The 23037-nt window shown below is 35.0% G+C and overlaps 1 protein-coding gene across 1 annotated transcript in view; it reads right to left on the reverse strand.

Moving 5' to 3' along the window:
- Positions 1-3615: 3615 nt before the first annotated feature.
- LOC121374556 (SCY1-like protein 2) overlaps positions 3616-23037 on the reverse strand; it is a 91644-nt gene continuing 72222 nt past the window's right edge. The window contains exons 14-19 of the mRNA XM_041501661.1: positions 22257-22360; positions 21670-21782; positions 18040-18131; positions 12943-13380; positions 9254-9373; positions 3616-6628 (exon numbers count right to left, since the gene is read on the reverse strand). Coding sequence (XP_041357595.1) covers positions 6605-6628; positions 9254-9373; positions 12943-13380; positions 18040-18131; positions 21670-21782; positions 22257-22360 — 891 coding nt within the window. The 3' untranslated portion in view covers positions 3616-6604. The remainder of the gene's footprint in view (positions 6629-9253; positions 9374-12942; positions 13381-18039; positions 18132-21669; positions 21783-22256; positions 22361-23037) is intronic.

The following is a 23037-nucleotide window of genomic DNA, read 5'->3' on the forward strand; positions in this document are numbered from 1 at the left end:
CAGTGATCCATAACTGGTTCAACAAAGGCCATGGTTTGTGCTATCCTGCCTGTGGGAAGCGCAAATAAAAGATCCCTTGCTGCTAATCGGAAGAGTAGCCCATGAAGTGGCGACAGCGGGTTTCCTCTCAAAATCTGTGTGGTCCTTAACCATATGTCTGGCGCCATATAACCGTAAATAAGATGTGTTGAGTGCGTCGTTAAATAAAACATTTCTTTCTTTTGCACTGCGAGATCGCAAAGTTGCGAGTGTTTAGTGAATTAGGCCCCTGGTCTAGAGGAGAGAAGAAATCCACATAGCTATTCCTTCCTAAAAGCACATTTCCCATGGCCTTTGATGTGGGTTAGTGGATTGAATGGAAAGCGCTCATGTACACTCGAGGACGATCGACCCTACTACCATTCTACCATTGAGCTTCATTCCCATTCTATTTCTCGTTCCAGCCAATGCACCGCGACTGGTATATCAAATGCCGTGGTATGTATCCTGTCTGTGGTATGGTACATATAAAAGATCCCTTACTGGTAATCGAAAAAGAGTAGCCCATGAAGTGGCGACAGCGGGTTTCCTCCCTCAATATCTGTGTGGTCCTTAACCATATGTCCGACGCCATATAACCGTAAATAAAATGTGTTGAATGCGTAGTTAAATAAAACATTTGTTTCCTTCATTCTTCCCATTCCAGGGGCGGGACGTAGCACAGTTATACAGCGCTCGCCTGATACGCGGTCGGTCTAGGATCGAACCCCGTCGGTAGGCCCATTGGGTTATTTCCTGTTCAAGCCAGTACACCAAGACTAGTATATCGAAGCCCGTGGTATGTGCTATCATATCTGAGGGATGATGCATAAAGAAGATCCCTATATAAAACATAAATATAGTGTGTTTCCTCTCTAAAACTATATGTCAGAATTACCAAATATTTACCAAATATTTGACATCCAATAGCCGATAATTAATAAATCAATATGCTCTAGTGGTGTCGTTAAACATATAACCCTTTAACTTTTAACATCCCCATTCCTTGCTTACAGATTATATGCTAACAAACAAAAAACACTAACACATCAGTCGATTGTTTAATATAATTTACTGACAATAAAAGTCTAGGGATCGGTAATATTACAACAAAAATAACCTTCAGACTCTAGAAAAGATTAGCTCGTGAAGATTATAGAAAATAAACTATTTTCACGCACATTGTCAGTGTTATGGGTAACAAATACACATATTATATAGATCTATCCGGTACATCAAAAATATCGGGGAGTCTTTTAATTTATTTTTATATATACACATCGTACAAAGGGCAATTAAACCATAATGGACATACATGAAGACAAACATTGTTATAACGAAATTTTGCTATGTACAAGTGTATTTATTGCAATTTTTTGTATAAATATAAAAACGTCTATTAATTTTGTTCATTAATACAGGTTTTTCCCCCCATGTTTTAAAAAATATAAATTACTCCATTAAAACACTTTCCGATCGTTCTCAACATTGTTTTGTAGCATACTCTTCTAAATATAGCATTATATATATATATATATATATATATATATATATATATATATATATATATGTTAACAAATGTATACTATGCCAATGTTTGCACAAGGAAGCCGAAAACAATAGTGGTTTGACCAGAACTTTTAAAGATGTACTGACTGTATTTAAAAAAAGAAATCATTCCAACGTGTTTTTTTTAGTGATAAATGAGTTATTAAATAACATGATTTTGTATTATCATTTTTTAATTTACGTATTTAAATAAAAATTGTAAGAACCAAAATTATTTAAATAAAAGTACGATTATTTACATTTTACGAAAACGTATCAATTAAATACTTTCACAACCTTTGTATAAAAACATCTAACAAATATTCAAGCATACATGTAGGCGAAATTATTCCATAAATTATAGCTTCCACAAGACGTATACCAATTCCATGCCTCTCTATCATGAATCAAAAAGATTCGATCAACAATTTTAACAAAGTGAAGCACTACACAGACTATATTTAAAAATTAGCACCCACACTCAAGAATACCTCCATGATTACTCCCCCCCATTCGTAACCTGAATTATAACCAAATTCAACAACTAGCCTGTTGACATAAAACAACATTCATTGGTAATAAGTCTTAACTGGCGTAGTGAACGAGAGAGAGAGAGAGAGAGAGAGAGAGAGAGAGAGAGAGAGAGAGAGAGAGAGAGAGAGAGAGAGAGAGAGAGAGAGAGAGGGAGGGTTAGACGTTTAAAAGTAAGAGTGCCAAGGACGGGTGATGTCAAATTATGTTTTGAGCCTTCTCCCCCAGGGCCAGACTACCCCCCCCCCCCCCGCCACACTGGGTCTGAAAGCCCCTGGACCTTAGATATAGGTGATTATAGTGGATGTAGGGTTATACGATAAAATAGTCGACGATAACAGAACATGTCTAAATGTAAACAAATGCACATATTTAAAACAATTAAACAATATATATATATATGTATATATTGACCGAAGCGTAAAGTAGGTGTGAACATGTGTACTCCCTAAAAAAAAAACCCAACAAAAACAAAAGCTCAACCATTTAGTTAAATAGTTCAATTAATTTGGTCTGCTTAAAAAAAAAAGTTCTACCTGTAAAAAGATAAGCAAAACATGTGAACAAAAGTATCATTTTTCAACAGGGGTAGACACCAGATTTTATATAAAGTGAATATAGTCGGGGAGCCAAGGCTGAATGTTTTGGTCAAGGTGGACCCTTCTGCTATACATTTTAAACCATTTTTTATTTCAAGTTTATCATCTCAGAAGTTATGAAATGGTGATCTGTTCTGCGAAATCTAAAGCGAATTTTATATAGAGCACGTATTTCATGGGCACTCTAGAATTTTCTAAAACTTGTTTTTATAAAAAGTTTTAAAGTTGTAATAGGACATGTTTTGCGTGAACATTCAGTACTAAATATGACCGAGGAACAATTTGAACCCACCTAAATCAAGTTTTTGAAAGCGCTTGCCCATAAGCGTACGAGACAGGGGGCGGGGGAGGGGGATGTACAATTGCACCCCTTACTACTGGATCAAATTCTCGATTTCGGGCAAAAACGATAGAGATATTCGAGCAAAATCAGCTGGTCACGACGTATTTCCATCATTCTACCCACATTAGTAGTTGTAATCCAAGTATAAATGCGTAGTGATTCGTTTGCAAATGTATATATAGCTGTGTGTCAGTGATGAATAAATGTTATTCAAATTCGGGAATTTTCGTTTAATTCGGGCAAAAATAAGCCTGACTCCCCCCCCCCCCCCCCCTTCCCCCTACAAACATGGGAGCCCGACGCCTATGCGCTCGCCTAATGCGCGATCAGTGTTGCTCTATTTTTTTGTAGTGTCTGTGGGATGGTGCATATAAAAGATCTCTTGCTGCTAATTAAAAATAACCGGCCTCGGTGGCGTAGTGGTTAAGCCATCGGACTACAGGCTGGTAGGTACAGGGTTCGCAGCCCGGTACCGGCTCCAACCCAGAGCGAGTTCTAAAGGGCTCAATGGGTAGGTGTAAGGCCACTACACCCTCTTCTCTCTCACTAACCACTAACGAACTAACAACTAACCCACTGTCCTGGACAGACAGCCCAGATAGTTGAGGTGTGTGCCCAGGACAGCGTGTTTGAACCTTAATTGGATATAAGCACGAAAATAAGTTGAAATGAATGAATGAAATTAAAAATAGTTGCTCATAAAGTGGTGGCAGTGGATTCCCTCTCTTCAGGTGTGGTCCTTAACCACGTGTCCACCGCCATATGACCATATATAAAAGTATGTTGAATAAAACATTTCTTCCTTCCTTCGTTCTTTTATATGAACCATCCCACAGACGGGATAGCACATACCACAGCCTTTGAAATACCAGTCGTGTTGCACTGGCTGGAACGAGAAAGAGCCCAAATGGCCCACCGACGGGGATCGATCCTAGACCGACCGCGTATCATGCGAGCGCTTCACCACTGGGCTACATCCCATCCCTGTTTTAGATTTGACCACCTGATGGTAGTGGTAGTGGGACAGAATCGATAAACGACCAGTAGCGGTTTTAGGCATTTTTGTTTGTAAAAACACGCATCTCAGTAAAGTTTTCATCAATGCAGGGGGAGAAAAAACCCCCAACAAAAAACAACCCAACAAAACAAACGAACAAACAAACAAACAAAACGTATGGACGATGTTTGCGTGCATTATTTGCAAAATGTTACGAACATTACGTTTAGAAATCATCTGGTAACGAAACGTGCTAACGTGATATAACACTATTAAAAACTAACCGAAAGGTCTTCTGGGCCGTAATTAATTTTGAGTACATTATTATATGCTACACATTTTTTTTTCTTATGCATACTTGATTTGAATGGTGGATAATAAAACAAACATTTGCTTTCCGCCCCGCCTATGATCAGTTTTGGATTTTTTTTTTTTTTTTTATCGTACACGAAGGGTTAAATGAGCATGCTGCAATGCTGGTATGATTTGAACACCGTAACACTATCCCTATACGGAAATACACATATTAATATTACTGATTGTCACTTGTATGCTGATTATTCATTAAAGACACCACAACACTGTGTGCGATATATATATATGTAATCCATCATGGATTTTATGTTAATATACTGACTTCCATTGAAAACGCACCGGTTTGTCAGTTGCAATTGCATGTGTGTGTATGCTATAAAAGACACAATAACCCAAATGTTTGGTTTATTTATTTAGTTACAAGAACATATCCAGTTATACAAAAATGAGTTAAATGTATTATTTTTGTTTCTTCTCGTAACATGTTTCTGACTGATGGGTTTTCAATGGAGTTCGGTATATAATCAATAATCAGACTTTCGTTTTTGTGAAAAATCGCTGTTTCCAAACTAAAAATAGAGGTATCACATCCATGAGCATGACTGTCTCAAAAATATATTGTTTTATCAATTAGACAAAAGTGATTTCTTAAGAATTAATGTTATTTATTTCAAAAACAATTGACCAGCAAAGCTGCTTTTCTCGCAACTGAATCAATGGCTCATGCGACTCAAAAAGGATTGTCTGGTATAATATGTATTAAAACAAAACAACTTAAGTTATAACTGTACTTTCTAGGTTACACTGGCGTAACCTGAGGGTGGTGGGGGCATGGGGACCATAGCCCTGCAATCACACCTAATATGTCATGTCATATTCAGAACAAACTGTTGTAGTACACGCCTGTCGTGGGAGAAGGTACCGGCCTCGGCCAGCTCCTCCGTCCAGGACAGGAAACACCTAATATTCTCCCAACAACCCTTTTGCCCCCATAGCACGTGTCACCCCCAACCCCATCACACCTAATGTTATCGCCCACCACTTTATATATCTGCCTTTTGCCCCATAACACGTGTCATAGACAGAATGGCTTCTCCCTCCCAATGTGGGTGGCAAATCTAATGTAAAAGCCTGGCTACGCCATGACTAGGTTATGATATTACATCTTACACACAACATGTACCAAATACTCTATATTCTTACGCACATACAACCACTGTAAATACAAATCACAGAACTATTTTACGTAAAATAATATATAGATATATACGTGTATACAGTTATTAAAAAATCCACAAACTTGAGCAATTGGTGCGCACGGGAGATGTACATATACAAGTCACCACAGAGTACAAGACAGAGTCAACTAGTATTGGCGTTTCACAAGGGAATGTATTAAATACAAAACTTGTTTACACATCTCAAATTCGGTCAACACAGACCGGGAGCACTCATACTATCTGACATGCAAAACCCCACTAACAACGTGGGACACATTGATAACAATGGAATGAGCGTTGTGGAACTTAACAGACATCAACTTTTATAACGTGGGGTTAAAAATTGTATTATATTTCTTATAATATTTTACATTTCCTTGTGTTTATTCTAGTAAACAATTGTTGTTAATTTATTATCAATATAAATCCAAAAAAAATTCAAATCGAGTGGAAACATTATTAACATATATTATCTTGGTCTGTTATCATCAATTTGTGTTTGCCTTCCATATAATTCACACCAAAGAACTTGGTATGATCACCATATAGAATACAGTGTTCATATAAAACAATTTGGTTAAATACATAAATATATAAACTAAACAAATAAACAAACAAATAAATAAATAGATAAATGGATTCCTCCTTGTTTTAAAAAAGAAACAACTGAAGAATATTCCACTTGTTTGTGGACTGATGGAGAGGAGCGGTTTGTTTTCCTCAAGTTAGTCTAACATTAACAGGTTATTCAATATTGGCACATTTGTATTACAATATATACCAGATATATACGTTGTTTTCAAATGCCACTATTCATCAGCAGACTTTGAATGTCGTTGCACTATCCCTGCCTGCCAATGTCCATGGAATCGTGTACGTATGAGAATATATATATATATATATATACAAAATCATCACGTGTATGCAGTCCATTCCTGTGTTGCTTCTAATACAAAAAAGTCATATGTCCACAGGGTCACATTTTGCTATTTTATTTCCCTTGTTTTTCAGTCAGCTGACTTTGTGCCGGATGTTATTTACTTGTAAATAACTGCATCTGAAACAGAAACGAAACATTCACACCTTTACAGAATTATTTTCAAAATCTGTTTCAAGGATTATAGATGCGATGGTTTACAATGACAATTTTAAAAGAAGTTATATAAATGCGTTTGATATTTTAGTCATTTTGTTTGTGTTCAGTTATGGACGTTATTTAGTTCAGAACGCTGATCAAGTATTGAAAGACAAACACATCCATGAAAGTATTACCAATACACTTAAAACATTCAATACAGATTTGACAAAATTACACAATATTATATAAATGCGATTGATATTTTAGTCATTTTGTTTGTGTTCAATTATGGACGTTATTTAGTTCAGAACGCTGATCAAGTATTGAAAGACAAACACATCCATGAAAGTATTACCAATACACTTAAAACATGAAAGTCTTTCGTATTAATCTCATAGTGTACAAATGGGTTTCAGAATTCAAACGGGGTAGATAAATGATCCATAATCGGATCATCTAAAACAGCATTAAATGATGATAAGGTCGTTCATATTGAAGGCATGAAACTTTCGGACAAGTAAATTAAGTACCGGTGAGCACACTGCTAATGCTATGAAGTTAAGTGTAAGTTCAGTACAATCCGTTAACACCACCCATATAGACATGGATAATGTTTCTTCGCGACGGGTACCTAAAATGTCTGTAGTTGATAAACAGAGGGCAAAACTTGACATTTTAACTTTTGGTAAAGTTTCAGGAAAACACAGATCATCTTTACGCAAGAAGAAACTTGGGTCAATCGTTTTAATTTAGGAACCAACACAAAACACAAACCCATATAATGGAAACTCTGGTTCAACCCTCCAATTGAAATAAAAATGATTATTCAATGGGAAGGGTTACGGTATAAGTTTGTTTTGGGGATTCTGAAAGAGATTTTATGGTCAATTGCCTTCAGAAAGAGCCACAATAAACGGGGCTATCTGTGCCGAATAACAGAACAAATTGTGACATTCTATTGGTATTAAAAGAAAACACAGAAACAAATGAGTTATGCTTCTACTTAACAATGCATCATCTCACTCCGACCAAGTGTTTGTTTCTGCAACTAACTGACTACGGAGACTTGTTCGAACGGCTTTAGTCTCTATCCAAATCAAAGTTTATAGTGTTAAAACATTTTGACTTTTCAACGTCTAAACATAAACGTTATATGAATACGTCATTAGTAGACATTTCAACTAAAATGTGAACTAATCAAAATACCAAACTGATATTAATCATAAGCATCAATTGTTTTCATTAAATATTGATAGTATTTTGACGTTTATTAGATAACAGAAATATAAATAAAAGTACCCCGGATCCACCAGAAGTAAACAATTACATTTTAAAGGAATACATCTTCCAAGTATTACACATAAAACCATAACTTAAAGCAAGGTATGAAAATCAACAAATGGCAAAATTTAAACACTTTTTACTGTACGAAAATCCCCAAATGGGGACAGTTAAACACTTTATACTGTACGAATATCCCCAAATGGGAAAAGTTAAACACTTTATACTGTACGAAAATTCCAAAAATGGTAAATGTTAAATGCTTTATACTGTCCGAAAACCTTATTGCACAATTTAAAGGTTTTTAAAAACAATTTAGATATTCCAAAATGAAATGAAACAGCTGTTTAAAACGTCAAATCATAATTTAAAGCAAGGTACCCAAATTGGTGAAAGTTAAAGACTTTGTACTGTATGTAAATCCTATTAAACAGCTCTTTAAACAGATAACATACATAGATCCATAGGTAGTAAATAGTTTGAACCACAAATAATTGTTTTAGAAGTTTTATTTACATCAATAGTTTGATATCTGAAAGGTGGGTTTGTGTTTTTGTTTGTTTGTTTGTTTGGTTGGTGTGACGGAACATGCTCTTAATTTTGTTTTCGCTTGTGGCGATATTAATTGTTTTAGACGGCCGTGTGCAGTTCCAATATGCACTTAAGCCCGGGTGGGCACTTTGTTACGTAATACCTCCGCGCGACCTTGGTCGAGCTGTGCCTAATACACACCCAGCCCAGGTGCGGAGGCCACGTGGCCAGTAGTTTCGTAATACCTCCGCGAGTGCGGTTTTTACGACCGTGATTTTGGCGACTAGGCGTCAGCAAGTCTGGCCATCTAAGGAAAATTGTCGTCTTGGTCGCTGTGGAAATATCACTTAGTTAAAAATTAACCAGTGTGGGTGTTATGTCACGGTGAAGTGATTAGAATATTGTGTAAACTAGACACCTAGAGATTAACTAATTAAGTGATCAGTTCTGGGTTGTTATTATTTGTTGTTGTTAATTAACTACTGCGGCAGTATATTAGTCAGCGTAGTATTAATACAGATTCCAAAGTGTATTGTGTTTTTGTTGTGTTTTCTAGTGAACTAAACGTGCTATATTACATATACTTTATATAAGATCTTATCTCTAATCATACCTAGACGAGCCACGCGGGTTTTGAACTGCCCGTTACAGAGAGATCTAATAGATATACAGTTAGGAGAGAGATTTGGATAATCGTGTTTCATTCAGTTACGCGTATTATAGGATCCCCGCGACAGTTGGTTTTGCTTTTATTGTTTTTGTTTGTTTGTTGTTGTTTTAATCAATACTTACAACACTCTCGCCAAACGCTTGAAAGCTTGGTCGTCTTTGGTTTTGAGAACTTACTCCTGGAATTTCCCCAATTCCTAGAGATCCAAATATACTGCCTCTGCTGCCTCGTCGGTCCACATCCTAGATGTCAATGCAATCATTGCAAATATATATTAGTTAGGCTTACACATTTTCTGCAGTTACTAGTACTACAGAATCGTTCACTATGAAAACACACAATGCTATAGTTATCATAACAATTCAAAACAAGAATTAACAAACACAAACTCTTCAAGCCAAAACAAATTAGTGATTCATAGTTTAGATTTTGTTATGATGTTTAAACATAGTTAAGTGTAATGGTTAGCTGACGAAATTGAGTACTTAAGAATAACATTAAAGTAGTAACACCGTTAAGCAGTTTATTTAATCTTTGGTTTTCAAATTCCAGGAATATTGTTTAGTTTAGAAATAAAGCATTTTAACTCGATTTAATTGTCATTAGTACAAAATTATAATCGTTAAAACATCACTTGAATAATTAAGATTACAAGATGAAGAATATTAATCTAAATATATTCGTGATTACAAATATATAAAAATATGTCTTTCTTTAATTTTGTACCATTGTTTGAATAGCCCGACTTGACTAAGCAATGTGGAGAGCAGGTTGAGTAGGATACTTTTTGATTTTAGCAATTGCTAAATGCTTTTACTTTCAAATTATGTTTACTTAACATTAACATAACCTTGATGCTGCCATCTCTTAAACTATGACATTCACAATTTTCATTAAATTTTAGTTATGATGAATTACAATTTACTGAGATACACATAGTACTGTTCACATTGAAATATACATAACGTAAACAAATAAACACTTTACGTAAACATTATTAAACTCGACGATTTGGACAATACACTTTACAATATATTTTTAGCGCAACGTAAACCATGTTTTAACACATTTATAAAACAGATGAGTACATAGCACATTTACTATAACCGACGAGTGCAGACCACATTCACATAACAACCGTAACAACGTGAACGAGTATGATGAAATTCCGTACTGTAAACATCATTGTATAATCACTTTTTTAAAATTAAACATCTCGCAGTTAATTCGTCCTTAACTTAAATTTCTAATTCTTTGAGTTATTTGACTTAACAAAGTTATTTCCTTACCAGGAATGGCGTCATATATCCTAAATTATTATTATAAAGGGTCAGCAGTCCAGGCCTGTAAACTAACAGGAGTGACGTCCCCTTACCCTAGTAACGTTCACGCGTGTCCAATATGAATTTTTGTGTACAAGACCGGTAATTATTGTTTGATGAATAACGTGCACAAGTGTACGGGACAAGGTGGCAAGGGAGAGGGAAGGGGAAGATATTCAAGCAAAATTAGCTAACCTGAGACCTTTTTACCACCATGTATTTCCATCATTGTACCCTCAAAATTAGCTGTAATCCATGTAAACATGCGTAGTAATTCGTTTGCAACCCTCTATAGCTGTTTGGTAGTAATGATAATATGAATAAACGTTGTTATTCAGATTCGAGCATTTTCGTTTAACTCGGGGGAAAACGAGACTGGGAACCCATACGCTTATGATAACGTGGTATAAGCAAAGCAATTTATTGGAACATATATAATAAAAAAGTTACTCGTTTTACTTTTGTTATTTTATGATGGCATTCGTCATTCGGTCTTTTATGGATGTACGAGTAACAATTAATAATTTTAGACTTTCCATCCATTTACTTTTGTTTGATTTAAATAATTTTTATTACCAAATTATAATAGCCATGGAACGGTCAAAAGGCATACAGGTATATTAAAGTTTGGCACTATATTTCTTGTCCCTTATTTGTTTCTTACTTACGCACATACATTACACTCAAGTTTATTTTTAGGTGTTTTAAAATACAAGTTTCGTAATTTTTATTATATTCCTGAAAGTCTTCTGAATCATTATACAATTTACAATTACGTTTTATGGTTAATCACCATACAGATAATAAAGCTTATTTTTCTACTAGAGATTTGTTCGTACTCTTGTAAAAACTCAATTTGTACCCACGACAAAAAAGCCTGGGTCGTAAACAAACAAGTTAAAATTAACTGGTTGTAAATTCGACTCATTGTATTTCCACTTAATTAGTTTTAACACTATTTTTGTAAATCTCCTAAAACACAACTCTTATGTTCACAGTTGTTAGTATAAACTCACATACAATCGTAATACAATATAACCACATACAATACATAAACAACGTGATCTGCACTGCAAATTGTCCAGCCATGACAAAACTAACTGGACAGTACTAGTTACAAAGACAACGACACGCTTATAACAAACGTTGTGCATATACGTCTACAGTCACGCACGTAACGTACATTATGCATATACATTCACGCCTACACAGACGACATACACTGTGCATATGATTGTGAATACACACAGAATACACTGTGCTAATGATTTTTACATGTACTCTGTGCAGATAACATATATTGTGTACAATTTTGATTCTAACCATATGCAGTCTATATGATACTACATGTGTAAAGATAGTAATACATTATGCATATGATTGAACATAGGTGCAGATAACGTACAGTGTGCATATGCTTCTATACGTATAGAAAGTGTACATTATGCAAAGGATATCACATGTACGCAGATAAGGTACATTGTGGGTCTGGGGCCTTATTCACAAAGGTCTCTTACGCTCTGCTAGACAACAAAGCATCCTCTTTGCAAGTCGTTTAGCATGGCACTGCGAGATCGCACAGTTGCGAGAGTTTAGTGAATTAGGACCCTGGTTTTACCGGTACGTAACGTACATTCAAGCACATGACATACACGTGATATATGATATGACATGCACATAACATACATTGTGCAAATGATTTTACACGTCCCTAACATATATTATATATGTAGATAGGATACATGATACATACAATTTAATGATTGTGCACTCACCTAACATATGAATGTAGATACGATACATTATGTATACAATTTGACATGATCTGATAACATATAACATATTGTGCAAATGATTTTACACATACGCAAATAGCGTACGTTGTGAATATGTTTTACATGTATGCACATCGCGTACAATGTTTAAATGATTCTACACAAACCCTGAAAACATACACTGTCTGTAATTAAACAGAACAGCCGCTGCGCGAATATGTCTTTAGACACATACATTACGTACATAGTGGAAATCATACGTTTTTACAATCCTTACATACCTTGATGTTTTTCTTCAAATATTAATATGGTTTAAAATATATAATTACCATATTGATGATTTATTCAATTAAACGTATTCTTCCGGAAACACCCCCATAAACCTTTCGTATATAAATTATGACCTACTAAACATGACAAGACACAGCAACCTTGCTTAAAGTACACAACAAATGATATATGTGGAGACATATATTCATGCTGCATAAACGAAGCGAAACCCGTGTTAATGCAGAGTATATATATATAATATATATAAACTTCTAATATTAGTGAGCAAAAAACGTTTCATTCACAGGCAGTGGGCAGTGATTAAATATGGGATCAAGACTATACCAACTCACAACATAGCCAGAGGAGGGAAAGGTGACCAAATTAAAAAAAAAGTTACAAAATATAGCTAGTGGTTCCAACTTTTAAATGTTTCCAACTTACAGGAACCACTATGGGGCCGAGGCTATGAGTGCTGGGTCTGCGTGGTCTATCAAATCTGTCCCTCTCCTCTCCAAAACAGCCAAGCGGGAAAATCCCAAGGCTATGGGTGCTGGGCCGGCGCGGGCGGTCTCCCCCTTCGCCAAACAAACTTATGGGCAATATCCCCAGACTCTGACTGGAGGGTCGACGCCGGTCCCGGAAATGATAGTCACCAAAGCCACTTACTGAGAGGGAGAAGGGACCGAGACTATGTGTGCTGGGTCGCCGAGACTGGTCTGGACTAGTGGCGTCCTCGCTGGTGATGCTGATGGTGGGTTGGCCGCTGTTGGGCGGGACAAGGCTGTGGCGACGAATTATCTCCATCGGTTTGTCTAGTGTATTGGAACTTTTTTCGTCCTGAAACGTGAAGAAAAAAACCCACCTCTGAGATATGCTAACGTAAACAAGATTTAATTAGCTATATATTTTTTAAAAACCCGAATTAATAAATATTTGACATAGCACCTTTAATGAGCTACTGGTATATGTTTAAAAAAAATGAATTAATAAATATTTGACATAGTACCTTTAAAAAATGAAATCATACATACTTATAATACTTTTAACAATATTAAAAATTTCAATGTTTTGGATTTTGACCTACTTTTTATATATCAAATAATTTATGGGCTATTACGACATATCAAGCCCTACATGCTTTCTACATAATATTACTTTTAATGATACAAACGAAATAGTAAAACAGAAACAAAATATAATTAAAGTCAAACTATAGAAATCTGAGGGGTTTATGTTTAATTTAATGTTATACAGTAGACTGTCATATATAATCTCACATGGAGTAATTGAAGCTATTAAAACTTACAAAGAAATGTGTGATTTAAATATGATTATGATAGTGCAAGTACAATACATTGAATACAAATATAAGACAAACATAAGATGGCTAGTGATAGATTACCATACAAGTATCAATAAAACCAGATAAAGGAATGAAACGAAATGTCAAACTAATCAAAAAGAAATATATTGGCAAAATACCACAAGCTTCATTAAATTCAATAATAAAAAGAGTCAATTAAATAAATATATGTAATGGTATAGTATATGAATTTTATAATAAAGAAAGAAACAAATAAATAAATGAATGATAAAGATGAAACCGTATCTTCTGTTTAAATATGAAAAAAGGTTCAGTTCAAGAACATACTATAGAGGAATTAATATCTATTTGAGGTACCTCTTATAAAACTATCCTATGTAACAGAATATGAAATGAAATTGTAAAACAATAAATATTTAAATTGTGTTTACGCAAGAAAGAGTCAGACAAGGTGAAAGCATATTCCATCTTCTTTATGAAGTACATATAAATAGGTACACAATATATAAGAAGTCAAAGTGTGTAATCCCATGAGAAGAATTCTACTACAAATGTCAAAATATTTATATAATTTGTTTTGTTTATTTTAAGTTTACATTATTTGTCGCTATTAATTTCATACATAAATTAAAAATAGAAACTAATGCAAAATATATGCATTCAAATCATTTGAAAATAAAGATAAAGTTTGTTTTGTTTAACGACACTACTAAAGCACATTGATTTATTAATCATCGGCTATTGCATGTCAAACGTTTGGTAATTTTGACATATAAAGAGAAAACCCACTAACTTTTTCCATTAGAAGCAAAGGATCTTTTATATGCACCATCCCACAGACAGGATAGCACATACCACGGCCTTTGGTGTACCAGTCGTGGTGCTCTGGCTGGGAAGAGAAATAGCCCAATAGGCCCATCGATGGGGATCAATCTCACACCGACCGCGCACCAAGCGAATGATTTACGACTGGACTACGTCCCGCCCCCACATTTGAAAATAAACGTGTGACCATTTCACTGCTTTACAGCCTATAATTTACGCAACATACATTCAGAGATTTATTCTGTGTGCTTAAGAACATTTTCATTTCCTTAAGATCGTGTAAAATATTCATGAAACAAACCTGCAGAGAATATATTCAAACTATGTCAATATTTAGAATAATAAATATTTGAAACAAACATATGCTATAATTCAAAAGATAAAATGTTGACTGAAGGAAACAGTGGGATTATGAAAAAAATTAAAGGACGATCCACTGCAACACGGAGAAACAAAATGAGTAAGTCTTTGTATTCTAAAATATAACTGTAAACATGTACACATGAATGAAATCAAAGAAACAATTATAGATTATATGTTATACATTAATGTGAAAAATAAATGAACACAGTTTATAGAAACAAAAGTAACTTTCATCAACATAATCATCAATTTGTAAATCCTTCATTATGTTTCCAAACTTGAATTAACGTCGGATGGAATCTAAACCCAACAACCACGATCGCTTCAATGAATTATATCCGTGTACGAAAAAAACCCAAAGGAAAAATCTGTTATTACAGTCATCATATTGCATTCACTACGTTTAGAATATCATGGTACAGATCAATCTAATACGATCATCAAAATAAATATAAATCTTTATCGTAATGCCATCCTATGCACTTTTCCCCCACTGATCAATAATTTTCATGTGGACAATTCGAATTTATTAGCCCATATTAATAAATTGATGTTTGGCAGCATTTGTAAATTGAAAAATTCTTCGTGTTTAAAAACTATAAAAAATACCCTTGTATGTGTAAAAGTATTATAACATTTCCACAATTTCAGTTCAACTGGTCTCCGAAGTATCGACTGTCACCGTTATTGAACATCTATGTATACCTTTTGTCATGGTGGCTTTTAATTTCACAACTGATCACAAGCAAGCTCATATATTACAGAATATATATATAGTGAATACACAAGCAAAACCTTTATACACTGTAGGGGCGGATTCAAGTTTAAAAAAAAAAAAGTGTATGTAGGAACACTGTCAGAAGTTTCACCCATATTTTTATTTAGAAAAAAGAAAGGAATGCATTGATCATGCGCTAATGTTAGACTAGATAACTGACGTGCTAGACTTTGAAACCAGTCAAAGTATTTGAAGAAAACATGCTTAATAAAATTTGAAAACTGATCGAACTTGCGCCTAGAATGCTCTGGATGGAATTTGAAACCGGTAAAACTGTTGCGAAGATCAATGATGATAGTAAATGTTACGCCTGGACAATGAACATGAATCGACTGGAACCAGTCATATTTTGGCCTAGATCAGAAACCAGTCGTTAGTAACAACGGCATTCAGACTTTAAAACGGTTTCGCTTGGATCACAGACGTCCTTGAACTGAAAACCGCTCTGCGTTCAACTCCGTGGTGTTTTGAAGCATTCGCTAAGATGACTTTTGCACTGCACGTTCATGGAATGTAACAGCTCGGCAACCAAACAAATCGTTACCTGATGATCGTAACAAAACACGCGTCTTCTTAACGCAGCTCCATTCAAAATGTCGCTCGTGAACGACATCATGCTGTGGTTAAAAACTGCACAAAAGTTACCCTTGGACAACACGCGTACTAGAGTTAGAAAACCAGTCATATTTTATTTCTGGACCACTAGCATGCTTACTAAAGTTGCAAGAAAATTAGTAGTTGTTTTACATCTTGATCCGCCCCTACATGGGTTTGACTAACCAGAAGACCAATATGATAACATGGACATGTTCAAGAGGCCGAGCCTTCACGGTAGGTCGCTCTCTCTCTAGACTGGTTTTTACGCCTAACTTTCAATGAATGTCATAGGACAGGATATGTTGAAAACCAGTCTAAATTATTCGCGAGTGCTCGTCCTCCCGAACGCGTCTCATATGCATATATATATACATATAATACCATGACGTCACTTGTTAAGACATATTAATGATGTAAACCTCCAATACGTGCAATGCAGGGATGGTGCATACAGCATACACCAGACTTCATAACACATGCACAGCGAGGTTTTCGAGCAGTTATTTGACTGTCAACAACGTGTACTTGGTTAAATAGTACCAACAAGACACACACAAGCCGTATTCGTATAGGAAATACAGTGAAACATTGTACGGTACCCAAGGAGGACAATAAGACAAGTGTCAACAAATAACAAGATTTAGTCCATATTATTGGGAAACAAAGACATACTTACTTGTACACCATTAACATGCTGTAATGTGAAAGTACTAAACTACATAATGTATGTCTAAAAGGTCATGTCACTTTTAAAGAAAATAATATACACAATTTGTAGTGATTTACAATCTTAATTTGTGGGACTTGCAAGTATGTTAACTAATGTTTCCAAACTTAAATAATGGGCGTTTTAGCAAACTCAAGCAAGGGACATTTTGTTTCAAAAGACCATAAGTATTTTGTTTCAAAGGACCATAAGTATTTTGTTTCATAAGACCATAAGTAATGATAAAATGCATTCTCTTCTCTTTTGTTTTAACTTTTTTCTGTTTTAGGGAATTTTGTTCCTCGCACAAAAACACATGTTACTGGTTGATTCGAAACACCCTTTGTTAATATGTTAAAAATCACTGTACAAACGAAAATACCAACTACATTATGTTAATAACAATAATAATAGAATTTGAAAGTATAAACAATTAAATACTTTTTCTTTTAACCCTCCAAAATATTTACACCAAATTTTCTTCTTAAATTATATTGTGGTATAAGATAACACAATTGTTAGTTTCGAAGTTTTGTTTCAAACGAATTACGCCAAAAAGTGCCATGAAGGAAATATTGGCATTTTGTGAAGCATACAATTACTTTAAGGAAAACCAATGTAAAAAAACATGCACCCCAAAAATATATAATATGAAAACTTCAAAAACATTATTAAAAAAATTCCACATGCAACCCAACTGCGAAATACCAAAATTAGCAAATAAATAATTTAAAAATTAAATAATTAAAAAGATTACTAAAACTATAATTAAAATATTGGGTTAATCTTGTCAGTAATGGTAAAAGAAAAACATTGTTACTACATATAAGAATAAAACACATATAGTAGATGCACAAAATGGCAAATGGTATATTAATGGAATTAAGAAAAAATGTATCATGCACATAGTGAGAAAACTGTTTGTAATGTATTTGTCATACTTACCAAACTCATCCCTAGTGATTGCAGACTGTGATTTCTCTTGTTGGTCTTTGGGCTCGACTTCGGTCTTTGCTGTAGTTCAGGGGTACTCGTGACTGAGTAAACAGGACAACAATAATGCACATACAGGTACATAAAATACGTGTTTCAAATAAAGTATTGTATACACGAGCGCTCGACATCAATTCGGTATGCATACTTCTCAAATTATCGCGAACGCTGAATATTTTAAGCTCATTATTGATCATGATGCACCCTAAATAACTTGTCTTAACATAAAAAATGCACTTTTATTCTCGTTTTAGTCTTTGACTTTAAAAACACATTATTATATCAACGTTTATCTTATGATTAAACGATTATTATTTAAATCTAACATTAAATGAATTTCGCCTATTTCATTATTATCTTAAAGTTTACATTTAGAATAAAAATATTTCTGAGTTGGCAAGTTTTTAGATGTTTAATGGAAAATAATAACATACAGTGTTATGTACCATTTGGGTAGAAAATCCATAAAATTGTCTTATCCAAGTTTTCATCTTGTGTTAAGATTGTGTAATGAAATTCTATACTGTGCACCAACTTTGTTAAATAAACGTATATTACTGACATGTGGTCTCTAGTTATTGCTTTACAGACGTTATGGTCGAAGTGAACAAAGACAGAGACGTCTTTATGTGCATTCAATTTGGTGCAGTGCTAGTGTGCAAGCGTGTCTAAAGCTCGTTATGTTGTATTATGGACGTAGGGAGGGGTCATCTCCATAATCATGTGTACAGTGCTGTGACTAAAATAGTGCGTATACTATGCGTCCCAGTAGCGGATCCAGAAAATTAATTTGGCGGGGGGTGGGTGGGCAATGACATTTCTCGGAAGGGATTCCTCAGATTTTCCAACGTAAAAATTGAAAAAATATACATATAACTGTTGCAAAATTAGGGGGATGGCCCCTGGGGCCCCCTTAGATCCGCTACTGTGTTCTATTTTAATACTACACTTCTATGCATCTCTTTACTACAGATGTCAAACATTATGCGTACTACTTTTAATACTACACTGAACTTTCTTTACTACAGCTGCTGTCAAACATAGCATTCAAAGAGAGGACTGCCATGGCAAGAGAAGGAAACTACCGGTAATATGGACGACAAAACAGTTTGGATATCCAAGACTGTGCATCTGGACAAGACACAGACTGCTTAAACAAATTAAGAGTGATGGCATGAATCCATTGAAGTACTGAATTTTTGCCGCAACAGATTAGTTTGTCAGATGTTTCGTCTGTAGGAAAGTCACTCTTCGGCACTTTGAGTCATTGTTCCTGTTAGGCCATTTCATATAAACGTATCCTTTTTGCCCCGTCCGAAAAACTGGTTATTACAAATATTTTAACAGTATAACAATGATTCATATTTGTGTAATTTAACAATTATCGCACGCACGCACACACACACACATACACACACACACACACTGTTCATAATGTATATACTAAACTCCAAGAATATATATAGCATAGATACCTTATATATATATATATATGCATATGACGTAACTCGATCACAGAGTATATATATACATCTGATGATAGCAATATATACACACAGCCTGTCACATACATACATATATATATATATATATATATATATATATATACATATGTATATATATATATATATATATATATATGTTTATATATATATATGTATATATGTATATATGTATGCGTGTGTGTGTTTGTGTGTGTGCGCGTGCGTGCGTGCGTGCGTATATGTGTATGTATATATGGTCTCAACCAACTTCAGACATGCAAAAATGTTTGAAAAAAACAGAATGTTCCGGACGTGGCTGAAAGGATACACTTATACAAAATGACCGTGTTTCATCTGAAAGAGGACTGCCACTTCCAAACCACTAGCTGAACGATAGCCTGTATTTCTGCACAATACCAATTTCAAAAGATATTTTGTAATTGAAAACCATACTGCCAGGCTTAAGCACGCGTGCTCAAAATACGAATGTGAAATCGTGATCCATGCAAAATTATTCTCCTTTTTTGTTTCTATTTCCGTTTTTTTGCTAATATTTCATAATTTTAAATCATTTGAGACATTCGGCCTCCCCTTTCTTCAACATCGTTTACTAATGGAAAGGATACACAGCCGGTTTAATAAACTTATATGTGCCTTTTGCTCTCAAAGGTACGTCTGCTAGAATTGCTGAAAAGTTTTAGGTTTTGGGAGGCACAATTATGTATCAATGAAAACAACTTGTCGCAAGTTATTTAAGGGATCCTTGGATATTCTGTCCGGTTGAGCTTTTGAATCGCAGAAACATCTAATACATTTTAAATTTAAATTTTGTATTATTTTAATATCGAGTAGGATAAATGTGGTGATAACAAGAGGGGTGGGGATATAGACACCACAGTGTCACTGCATTGTGTGGGTGTGGGTAACTGTAGCATGCTCTCATCATATAACTGTTCAAGCACGCCTGTCGTGGACACAACCTCTGAATTCACCAGAGAATTCTATCGAAGACAGTGCTGGCTGATCCGGCATGCTATATATGTATTTCATCAACAACCTTGAATCTAAACAACGCACCACGTCGTAATTTATACATGTAATGCAAATGTATTAGCGTTAAAAAGCTATGTGGGTAGTTTATTTTATTTTATTTTATTTTATATTTTTGCATTATCTCGATTAGAATTGAAATGAGTCACGGAAAGAAAATTAAACTGTAAAATCCAGTTCAAATGTTTAAATATGAAACCACATTTACTCTTTATAGCAAATGATGAGTTAGACCAACTATATCATAATTGTTAACCTTGGGCGGATATGGGAATGGACATTTTGTTTGGTTTAGGTTCGTTTTAAATCAGTTATTTGTGTGCACTAAAAGTTGTGATACACTAAAACATGCTTTGTGTTCTATACTAATTGAGAAATATCTACCAATCAAGTCTCATGCAACAGGTTTTTACTACAAGAGAAGGTATTTGTCTAGAGAGACAAACTGGATACTAAATTTTTATTCACGAGTTGAATTTCATTAAAATCAGATCTTGAAAGTCTAAGTCGATCGATCTAGATTCAGGTTGGCCAGACCTATGTACCAGCAACATCTCCATCTCTCTCTCTCTCTCTCTCTCTCTCTCTCTCTCTCTCTCTCTCTCTCTCTCTCTCTCTCTCTCTCTCTCTCTCTCTCGTGCGCTCTCATTCATGTTTTCTATCTCTTTCCATCCCATTCTCTCTTTTCCTTTCTCTGTCTCACATTTTCTTTCTATCTCACTATCTCCCTTCCACTCTTCCTCTTTCTCACGTTTTCTCTACATCTCTCTTCATCTTGCCTCCCCTCATAGGCGTACGGGCTCCCATTTTTGTAAGGGGCGGGGGGGGGGGGGGGCTGGCTCATTTGTGCCCAAATTGACCCCCTGCCGCCGCACCGTCTCGTAGGCTTATGCCTCCCCTATCTAACTCTCTGATCTGATCTGATCTGATCTGATCTGATTTCAATCAAATTGTCACTCATTTACTTTATTCTCTAAACGATCTATCTAAGCTAAGAGAAAACAAGAAGAAGCAAATACTAAAAGCGATACGTTACATGTGTACAAACCAGTTTTGTGCAAGTGCTGGAACTTGTTGGAGCCCACATCGACCATCAGAAGTCTCTGTGCTTGAGAGATGTCGTTTTGTAACTCGTCATTCCCAGTCATCTTTAGTGACCCTCTGCAAAAGAAACATTAACTCCTATGTGAATCTATTTTAACTATACTTCCCCTAGTTTTTGTTGTAAATTAAACTAATCTGGTACTATTAAAGCGGTAATTTTATTAGAATTAGTTTTAAACTAGTGCACAGTTTGATTTTGTAAATAAATTGTTAAAAAAATATTTAACATTGTAAAAATTGTACAACAAAAAAACCATGCTAAAAGAAGAAGGGTTTGTTTTAGGAAAAGAACATGAAATTAATATTTATTTAAAGAAAAAAGCTAAACAAATAGTCGTACTGGGTTACATTAATGTTCCAATTATTTTCAACACTCACGGTAAATTACTTGAGTGCTGATGTTATCTGTTCTACTGAAAACAATGACCATCCAACCGGCAGTGTTACAGCCCGGATATATGCATAATTACCAAAAATGTCCTACATTAAAAATATCGACCGGCTAACCGATTAGCCGGAAGTGGTTCCTACCTTGACGGAACTGCAATGGAGACAGTTTCCTGTTTCATTTTGTTTCGCCGTTGTCGGTCTATCTGTTCCAACATCTCTCTGAGAACCTCCATTAAAGCACCAAACTTAAAAACAGAATAACATGTCAGCATACTGCGTCAGTTACACATGGTTAAGTCGAAAATGATAAAAGCAATGGCGGAATGCAAGTTAAGAACTAAAAAGCATTTGTATGGGGTTGTTCCTAGCGTGGGAAATATGAAAAGTGTATTTGCTAGTTTAAAGGTGGGTTTTTTTTAGTTCTAGTTAGAGAAGATACTATAATGCTGTGTCTTGGTTCGTTTTTATCCCCCCCCTCCACTTTAAAGGTGATCTTTAGTTCTAGTTAGAGGAGACTATAATGTTGTCTTTGTTTGTTTTTACCCCCCCCCCCTTCCATTTTAAAGGTGCTTTTTCAGTTCTAGTTAAAGACTACTCTATAATGCTGTGTCTTGGTTCGTTTTTACACCCCCCCCCCCATTTTTAAAGGCGCTCATTAGTTTTAGTTGGAGAAGACAATTTTTTTTACCGAGTCCTGGTTCTTTCATTAATTCTACCCCTCTACTTATTTCAGGCTAAATACTACCCTGTTGATAAATCAAACAAATTGTGTATGTACTTGATACCCAAACAGCTCGGCAGACGATATTGACTAATTCCTCACAATATGTGCTGTGTTTGAGATGTCCCTGAGTCTCCAATAAACAAATACATGTAAAACATATTTCTGATTTATCAGGTAATAAAGGGCATTCACCACTAA

The sequence above is a fragment of the Gigantopelta aegis genome, chromosome 6, assembly GCF_016097555.1.
Source record: "Gigantopelta aegis isolate Gae_Host chromosome 6, Gae_host_genome, whole genome shotgun sequence".
Lineage (NCBI taxonomy): Eukaryota > Metazoa > Mollusca > Gastropoda > Neomphalida > Peltospiridae > Gigantopelta > Gigantopelta aegis.